The 9,759-nt window shown below is 43.4% G+C and overlaps 1 protein-coding gene across 2 annotated transcripts in view; it reads left to right on the top strand.

The window, feature by feature from the left end:
* Positions 1-2,818: 2,818 nt before the first annotated feature.
* The window catches only part of ABCC12 (ATP binding cassette subfamily C member 12), a 77,735-nt gene continuing 70,794 nt past the window's right edge, over positions 2,819-9,759 (top strand). For both annotated transcript variants that reach the window (XM_088027109.1, XM_088027110.1), the window contains exons 1-4: positions 2,819-2,937; positions 6,055-6,210; positions 8,483-8,630; positions 8,919-9,152. In XM_088027109.1, coding sequence (XP_087883235.1) covers positions 2,819-2,937; positions 6,055-6,210; positions 8,483-8,630; positions 8,919-9,152 — 657 coding nt within the window. The remainder of the gene's footprint in view (positions 2,938-6,054; positions 6,211-8,482; positions 8,631-8,918; positions 9,153-9,759) is intronic.

The following is a 9,759-nucleotide window of genomic DNA, read 5'->3' as shown; positions in this document are numbered from 1 at the left end:
TCTCTCCTTCTTCTTAATTGTCTGAGCAACCCAGGCACCCTGCCATTATTTCTTTAAATAAGTCTGCCCCATTCTCCCTCTTTTTTTCTGAAACTCCAACAATTCGCAAACTGTTTCTTTTGATGGTATTCTATAGATTGCATAGGCTTTCATCATTCTTTTTTTACTCTTTTTTTGTTCTCCTCTAACTGCATAATCTCAAAGTTCTTGTCTTCTAACTCATAGATTCTTTCTGTTGCTGATAATATTACACTTTTCATTTATTCATTGTATTTTTCACTTCCAGAATTTCTGTTTGGTACTTTTAATAATTTCTGTCTCTTTGTTAAACTTCTCCTTTTGGTTGTGTATTGTTTTCCTGATTTATCTGAATTGTCTTTCTGTGTTTTCTTGTAACTCATCGAGTTTCCTTAAAACAGATGTTTTCACTTCTTTATTGGGTTCATTGCAGATCTCCATATCTTTGGGAAGATTATTATTGTCCTTTAGTGGTGTCATGTTTCCTTAATTTTTCATGCTCCTTGAAGTTTTGCATTGCTGTCTTCACATTTGAAATATCAGTTACCTTCTTGAATCTTTACTAACTGCCTCCGGGAGAGAAATACCTTCCATGATCCTTGCTATGGAGTCTAGGGCTTTCTCAGACCTTCTGTGGATATGCCTACTCCATACTTCTTGCTCTTCCTTGTGGCAGAATTCTTAAGCCTATATGCTTTCTCTCAATTCTGCAAAGGCACCAGGCTAGGTTCTGACAGCCTCTCTTTTGTTTTTCCAAAAGTGGTGCTAAAGCTCAAGTTTGTGGTCTCTCCCTAGCCCACAGATTTGGTGTGGTTTTCTGTGCATGCTCACCAGCTGTCTGTCAAAGCTTCCTCTTACTGCTGCCATTGGCAGCATGCACAGGGAGCTGGCCACAGGATGGGTGTGTGTGTAGATGAGGCATGTGGAATTCTAGCAGTGCCTGTGAACCAGTTGGAGGCATGTGTGAATGAGGTATCCTCAGCAGCTCAAGAGCAGGTTTCTTGATATAGTCTGTGATGCAGTTAGTAGGATCCATGTTCCTTTAATGCCCACGAAGAGTCCTATGTGCCTCTTTTGCAGCATCTTCCTGCACCTGCCATGTAGCTCAGAATCTAGTCCTCTGAATATGGTGAAAGAAAAATAGGCTTCTTTGTCAGTATCCTGTACAGCTGGATGCCAGCTCTGGAAGCCAGTTCTCACCTTCCCCTGTGAGAGAAATCATGGGCTGAGAAGATCTCTTTTGACTCTAAACTATGCTGCCTTGGGGGAGTGGTAGTGTGAATAAAGTCAACTATTAACATTTCCCTCTCCAACACAACCAAACTTATATATTTTTTTGCTCCAGTGGTGTGCTGGAAATTTTCCACTTAGAAACCTTAACCTGGAAAAGTTCTCTTGTCCTTAGTGATTGTCTAAGGCAATATTTTTCAGGGACTCCTAGACCATGGCTAAGGGGTCTGGAGTTAGTTCATGGCCCACTTCAGGGCCCACAGTCAGGACCAAGGTCTCTATGTCCATTGTTTGATACCTGGGTGGGCAAGACTCCTCCTGGGTTTCTTGGCAGATGGTGCTGGATCCCACAGCTCCCAGAAGGGCAATTTTGCTGGTGAATAGATGCCAAATTGTTGTTGGGAGTAGGGGAAACACAAACAAAGGTTGTATTTTTTCAGCCACGATGCTAGTGTCACTACTATGTATATTCTTGAGTAAGTCCTTTCCCTTCTTTGGGCCTCTGTTTCCTCTTCTGTATAATGAAGAATTTGTAAAAGATTGAATCTGAGAACATTTCAAACTCTGTCATTAGTTTATTAGTCATTAAAACCTTGATGGGAATTGGTTCATTGGATGTTTCTAGCCAAGAAAACTTTCTGAGAAAGTTCATGGGAATGGGACCCCCATGTATATATATAATAATGAGGCCTCTGGTGGTAAGTGACAGAAACCAACTCAAGATAGTTGGGTAAAAAGGGACAATTCATCTCTAGTGTCTAGGGAGGGAGGTGTTTGGAACCCTAGGGGAAGAATAGAGCTGGGGTCTCATTCAGGAAAGGACTGAAACCAGGAATAGGCAAACCTTCAAGGATTATTCTCTATTCATTAGGTTTAGGTGATTGGTGAATGGGGTGGTCGGTTTATGGACTGGACAGGCACTCCAGAAAGTGTTCTCTCCACTTAGATTGTTGGTCTTCCTTAGGGGCAGTGGTCCCAGAAGTGGGGTGGGGAGGAATGTGTGCTTGTCCAGATGTGCCTGGTCTTAAGAGGTAGTCCCATTGGAGGTCTCTAGTCCTTAGGTATGGGACAATGTGGACACACAAGAAGCAGGAAGAAAAAGAGGTGTGTGTGACAAACTTCACCCTGTGTGAAGCAAATTTGTGTGACAGCAAACACACTTTCCTGGAGCTCTTTTGTTGGTCTGGGATTCAGGGTTGGCCACAGACTGGCTCCTAACAGACAATCCACAATAGGCTTTCTGCTCCCCATCAACCCAAAATGGTAAAAAAGAGGCACTGAATGTCCTTGCTAATAAAGAAACCTCAGAATGGAGTTGAGGGATGTGGCAGGGTTTCTGGCCACACCTCACCCCCCATCCCCTACCCGACCCATAAATGTAGAAAGCTAATTGGTGAAACTGTCTAAGGGATTGGAGCAAGGAAGCTGATCTGGGTAAAGTATGGGTGGAGTAGGGACTGCCTGATCCCATTCCAGAGTGTCCTCATTTCTCAGTGACCTTCCTCATCTTTCTGCTCCAGAGTGAAATTGTCCCTAGGCCAAGAGCCCAGGGCTCCAGGCTGCCATCAGGATGGTGGGTGAAATCCCCTACCTTATCTCAGATCTGGATCAACGAGGCCATCGGAGATCCTTTATAGAAAGATATGACCCCAGCCTAAAGACCATGATCCCAGTGAGACCCTATGCAAGGTAAGCCAGGAGGAGGATTGGAGGGAGGGCCAGGGTAGAACCTCCAGAATTAGTTTCTAGACCATCAGGAGAGTAGGCACTGGCCCTGCTCCCCATGCTGCTGCTCTATATGCTTGTCTTTTTGTCTTCCTTCCATCCATCCATCCATCCATCCATCCATCCATTTATTAACCACTTCTTTACTCCTATTATCCTTTGGTGAGAGGGAAACAATAGCCAATGCTTAAGGAGAGCTTTCATTGTGTCAGAATCTGTCCAAGGTCTTCACAAATATGGTCTCATTTACTCTTTTTTAAAAATTTAATTTAATTTTATTATGTTATGTTAGTGACCATACATCATTAGTTTTTGATGTAGTGATCCATGATTCATTGTTTTTGTATAACACAACCACCATGGAGGTATTATTATCTTTATCCGATGGAAAAGTGAGGCACAGAGAAGTTAAGTAATTTGCCCAAATTTCATCAGTTAGCTTTTTCTCTGTAACACACAAACTTCCTAACTGTTAATACTTAGAAGCCTAAAACAATTGCCATTTAGTTAGCATGCAATTTTATGGTTGGGTCAGCAACTTGGGCTGGGCTCATTTGGGTGCTTCATCTGGTCTTGAGTGGTTTACTTATAAATCTGCTGGTCAGCAAGGTAGCTGTTGACTGGGGCAATGGGGATAAGTGGGCCACATGGGCTATCAATCCCCATCAGGGTATCCTGGGCTTGATCACTTAGTATTAGAGTAGACTGCCAAAAGGATGAGATGAAGAATGTAGGGTTTCTTGAGACTCAGGCTCAGAACTGGCACACAATTTCTTTCACAGCATTCTATTGACCAAATTAAGTCACAAATCAGCTCAGATTCAAGGTGTGGAGAAATAGACTCGATCTACTGATGGAAGCAGCTGCAAGCTCACATTCCAAGAGGTTGTTATACATATGGGGAGAGGGAATTAGGTCAATTTTGAACTGTAGGATAGGAACACATACAGCTTGACTTTCAAGCTCACATGCTTAACTATAACATGATATGATATGATATTATTATTATATTAGTTATACTATTATAAAATGCTGCCTTTTCTACATGGAAAGGGTCCTGTGTCTTCTGAACAGCAGAAGGCCAAGTGGCATCTCTATAGTGAGGTGATACAACATTGATCTCTTCTAGAATCTCTGGACTGAAGATGCACCTTGAGCTCTCTGAGGGGAGAGGTGAAGTTTGAAAGGTGAGGGAATAGGCTACCATAATTAGCCCCAGGCAGGAAAGCGCTAACTACTTTGGTAGTAACCAAAGTAAAACTTTGGTTAAGTTTATAATTGCTTTGTGGAGAGGCAATGTGGTGTAGTGCTTAAGAGAATGATGGGACCCTGGAGTCAGCAAGCAGTGGGTTTGAATCATTGTTCTCCCACTGATCAACTGTAAGATTTTGGCCAAGTACTTTAACTTCTCTGTGCCATGATGTTCTTGTCTATGAAATGGTGTCATTATACTACCCTTCTGTACATTCCTCTGATTTGTTGTAATAATTCTATGAGGTAAGTATGACTTTATCATAAAAGCCATCTTTTAGAAAATTTTGCCATGTGCCAGGTACATAGTACATTGTTAATTTTCTCTTAGCTTGAGTTCTCCAAAAGCAGAGTGTGAGTTGAGAACTTGGGTGCAGTTAGCTCATTTAGGAGGTGATCCCAGGAAGAGGAAGCAGGAGGGAGGATTTAGGGGAAGTGAGTCAGGAAAAGACAACATGGTGTCATCAGTGTCACTGCTGTAGGAATGGGGACTGGATTCTACAAGTTCCTCCTGAGAAAGTGTAAAATTTTCCACCCAAAGGATGGGGGGTGCATTTATCCAGGGGCTCCTATACTCCATTTGTTAAGATTTTCTCCTGGAGGCATCAGCACCCTGCAATTCGGTGCTGCACTTATGCTCCTGAGAAGGCACCAAAACAGGTGGTGAGAAGAAGCATAGCTCTCATTCGAGTTGGGATGCTGTCAGCTTGAGCCAAGAGTCTGTGACCCAGGGCATCCTGGCAGCATCTGCTACAAATATAAAGCTCTTACAGGGTCCAGAATATACTAATGACTTAGTTATCAGTAGATATTACTCCATGTCTCTGACTTTATTCTGTCTTAGATGATTAATTTCTCAAGGGCAAAACCAAGGTCTTTTCCTCCTTCATTTCCTCTTCCTCTTCTTTCTTTTCTTCTCCTCCTTCTCTTCAACTGTTTACTCATTCTCCTCCTCCTCTTTTTCCTCCTGCTCCTCTCCATTTCTTCTTTCTCCTCTCCCTTCCCCCTCCTCCATCTTCTTTTTTTTTTATCTGCTAGCTAATATTTATGTAGCCAGAACACTTTAAATATTTTAATTCATTCCATCCTCCTGATCTGCAGAACCACGAGTTTGCCACCAGTATGTGCCTGCTTAGGTAGCCTCCCCACCGGTCCCTGCCCCCCACATGGTGGCATGTCCTGCTCTGCACCTTCCTCATCCTTCTGAGAGCACAAGACATGCACCTCACTCCTCTGATAATCAGCTTCTGGGTCTTCATTTCCTCCTGACAAATGGGTCAGGTGCTCTCTTTCCCATGGGATGGTCATGAGGCTTGAACACTGGCTCACTAAAATAATTCCATGGTTTGTAGCATTTATCAGCTCTGATGGCCTACCATGGCCGATTTCAAGTCAGTGTGATTTCACCAAATGCTGTTGGCAAGAGATGCACAGTAGCACCCTGTTATATGGTATTTCTACCATATAGATGCAACAGATTTACATAATCTAAAGACCATAGATACTAGCAAAATCTAGTAAAATAATTAGGAAGTGATGACTTTCAAGTGCTTATTACCTTTGTCCTTAAGATAATTTATTTAAAATTATGTAATTTTTAATACTGGTCATGTTTAGCAACTAACTTGCAAAACTCCTGAAAATTTTACAATCAGTTCTCACAAGCTGATATGAGCTGGTCCCAGCACACACCATTGCTCAAAGGGCTAACAGGTGGGCCTCACAGCTTCGAAGTGTGGCTGTGGTTATTACTACAGTCAAGAACTCAAGTCAGGGATTCAGGGCAATGACCACTATGCCCTGGAAGACAGAGTGTCTCATTTGTCTTAGGCTGGCACCCAACCCTGTGGATGATGCGGGACTGCTCTCTTTTGCTACATTTTCCTGGCTTACACCAGTGATGGTTAGGGGCTACAAGCACACACTCACTGTGGATACCCTGCCCCCGCTGTCACCATATGACTCATCGGACACCAATGCCAAAAGGTACCAAGATTCCCTTGGGTCACCTCAGGAGAGGAGCCCACCCTATGCAGGGGCCCATGAGCCCTTTGAGTGCTCCCCTTTCCCGGGTGTGGAAATGGACACCTCCAGGTTCTTGGGGGCCCTCGTTGGTGGCTGTTCTCTGAAATGTGGGTTGGGCTGACTGAAATTGCTGGCCCAGTCTCTGGGGAGGTGAGGACTGGGGAGAGTTGGTGTGGAAAAAGGACTGCTTGTGAGCTACAGCTTGAGGCTCAGGAGCATGCTGGCTGGGCGGTCACTGGTTTGTAGGAGCTCTATATCAGGATGAAGGTGGCCAGAATTTCACTTTGCACTGTGCTGGTTGGTGCAGCTCCAGGCATCATGTTTGTTTTACTTTAAAAATCATCATTGGGTTTTTACATTGCAAAATACATTTAGGTTGAACCAAATGAAACTGCCAATATTTGAAAATTTTGACTTGCAGAAAATGTAAATTTATTGGTTCAACATAATTCATATTCATTCTAGAATGTTAAAGCGTAAGACATTTAAGCCATGGGAGCATCTCTACTGTACTCTTGCTCTGCTCCGCAGAGGTCAGCATTGTTAAATGTGGGTGTTGATATGTCTAGAATTTTTTCTACTCTAATTAAGCATATCCTGTGGTACCATCTTCTGCAGATCAGTAACTCTTCTTTCTCCCACTTACATGTCATATTTTTTTTTCTTTAAACAAAGTGAATCATACTATAGAATGGTTAACAATTTTGCTATTTTCAGTAAGCATTTATAAAGACTTCTCCATGTCAGCATAAGGATAAAGATATTAACTTCATTCTTTCTACCAGCTGCTTTGACCTTTGAGGTTGTGATGAATCATAATGTCTTAAACAATGGGGAACTTCTCTAAGCCTTTTCTGCACTTGTTTCTTTTGGGAGTCTTTTATCTTTGGCCACCGTGGGGTAAAGTGCAAGGCATAGCCTGAAGTATGTGCTTAAACGACTGGGAGTTTTAATCATGGTCTTGCAATTGTTTCTACAACTGTGCTTCCCCTCACCCATATGCTGCAGATATCTCATTCAATGGTAATTTCCCAAATCTACAGTTCAGAGAAAGTTGCCAGTGAGATCAGAGAGAAGGGGCTGGACCAGTGCCTGTGGAGTATTGCTTTTCTTTCTACTTCTCTGGTCCGAACTTCTCTTTCTATTTTTAATGTTTCCTTCTATCTACCCAACATCAACTTGGATCCTCTTCTCTTCCATGCTATGCCTATTCCTAGGTGAGCTTATCCACTGCAAAGACTCAACACCAAACACAACCTTTTAATAACATGCAACTTCAGTCCATGCCTCTCTTCTAGACTCTGAATTCATATGCCCTGCATCCAACTGGACGGCTGGACTTGGATGACTCACAAGCATCTTATATCTGAAGCTACTTTCTTGATCCTGGGCCCCAACCTGATGATGCTATTCTCTTCTTGACAAACTCCATTCACACATTTGGTTGAGCCAGAAAATTGGGGTTCTTGATCCTCCTTCCCTTTTCTTTCATGTCTACTTCATCAGTACATCCCTGTCCATTCTTCCTGAACTGTACTTCCCTTAAATCCAGTGTCAAATCATTGCCACTTCTCCCCTGGATGTCAACAGTCTCCTGCTGTGGTCCCTCTGCTTTTGCCTTTGTTCCTCCTATAACCCACTATTCTCACAGCAACCTGAACATTCTTTTAGATTTGTAAAATGATCTTATCACTTCAGCTTAAAAACCTGCAATGGCTTCCTTTGCTTGAGAAAATAAATCTAAACTCCTTTCTGAGGACTATGAGGTCCCACAGGATTTGGTTTTGCCTCTCCTCCCAGTGTCATGTCAGCCCTTCTCCTCCTTCATCACACTCCTGTCACACTGGCCTTCTTTCAGATCTTTGAAATGGACAAACTCCTCCTCACCTTGGGGAAGATTACTCTTGTCATTTCTCTATTGCCTCCATCTTTTTTATCAGAACTGGTATTGTGCCAGAGATGGGCAGTAGGACTAGGAAATGAAAGCCTGGAAAGTACCCAAGTGCCAGGTACCAGCTGTGCTTGTGCCAAGGCTTTGCCCTCCTGTCCCTCCCATATCCCATCTGCCCTGGAAAAGAAGAAAAGAGAATCAGTACTGCTTGTGTGGAGCCACCACTGCCAGAGATGAGGGTTGTGCTGAGCACCCTTGGGAGGTTTGTCCATCGAAGTAGCTTCAAACAGCAAGTGGAAATGTAAGTCCCTTTCCTTCCTTCTTCCTGTTCTTTCATCACAGATTTCGAATCCTTTGGGATGAAGAGGTAGAAAGTGTGGGTCCTGAGAAAGCCTCTCTGGGCCGAGTGGTCTGGAAATTCCAGAGGACACGTGTTTTGATGGATATTGTGGCCAACATCCTGTGCATTATCATGGCAGCCATAGGGCCGGTGAGTGGCGGTGGCCCTTCTCCTGCCTTGTCAAACAGGTCCCCAGACTGACAAAGAATGTCATTAGTTACTTTCTCTACGAGCTGGTGGGTTTAGTACATTGTCATTATCTTTGAGCTCCTTGGGGGCAAATTTTCATAAAGCTAATCCTTGTCAAGCACAGCAGCCGCCACTGAAATTAATTAAAAAGTTTGCCTCATAAAGTCAGCTTGCCGGCATTATTTGAGGCTTCCTATACCAACCTCAACCCCAGTGGCCCTCTCATCTCTCCATTGTGCTGTTTTACAGACGGTTCTCATTCACCAAATCCTCCAACAGACCGAGAGCATTTCTAGGAATGTCTGGGTTGGCATTGGCCTGTGCATAGCACTTTTTGCTACTGAGTTTACCAAAGTGCTCTTTTGGGCTCTTGCCTGGGCCATAAATTACCGCACAGCAATCCGGTTGAAGGTGGCTGTCTCCACCCTGGTTTTTGAAAACCTGGTGTCCTTCAAGACGCTGACACACATCTCTGTTGGTGAGGTAAGCTGGTCCAGAGTTTAATCTTAGAAAATTAAATCCTGAGTTTTCAGAATATGATTGAGATGTGCTTCCTGGTTGGTGCATATGCCTTCCTTTTATTTGTCCAATGACCTGCCCATTATAGCCCATCTCCCTGCTAAATGAGGTGATGGAGACTCAAAACATCAGAGCAATTCAGTGAAAAGAGGGCTCCATTCAAGCTGAAGAATTTGGAAATGTTTTCCTGTTCCAGCTGAGACAGGGCTTGGGGGTGACCTCATTCAATCCCTTTGATTGTCAAAAGGGACATTGAGGCAGTATGGAATATACCACAGGCATTTAAAAAATGAGTGAGGGCAATTGCACTACTGGGTATTTACCCCAAAGATACAAATGTAGGGATCCAAATGGGGTACATGCACCCTGATGTTTATAGCAGCAATGTCCACAATAGCCAAACTGTGGAAAGAGCCAAGATGTCCATCGACAGATGAATGGCTAAAGAAGAGGTGGTATATATATACAATGGAATATTATGCAGCCACCAAAAGGAATGAGATCTTGCCATTTGCAATGACATGGATGGAACTGGAGGGTGTTATGCTGAGTGAAATAAGTCAATCAGAGA

The sequence above is a fragment of the Eumetopias jubatus genome, unplaced genomic scaffold (genome assembly GCF_037043125.1).
Source record: "Eumetopias jubatus isolate StellerSeaLion01/CBP00866 unplaced genomic scaffold, mEumJub1_p1.0 scaffold_10, whole genome shotgun sequence".
NCBI classification, from domain to species: domain Eukaryota; kingdom Metazoa; phylum Chordata; class Mammalia; order Carnivora; family Otariidae; genus Eumetopias; species Eumetopias jubatus.
This window is presented reverse-complemented; position numbering and strand designations above follow the sequence as displayed.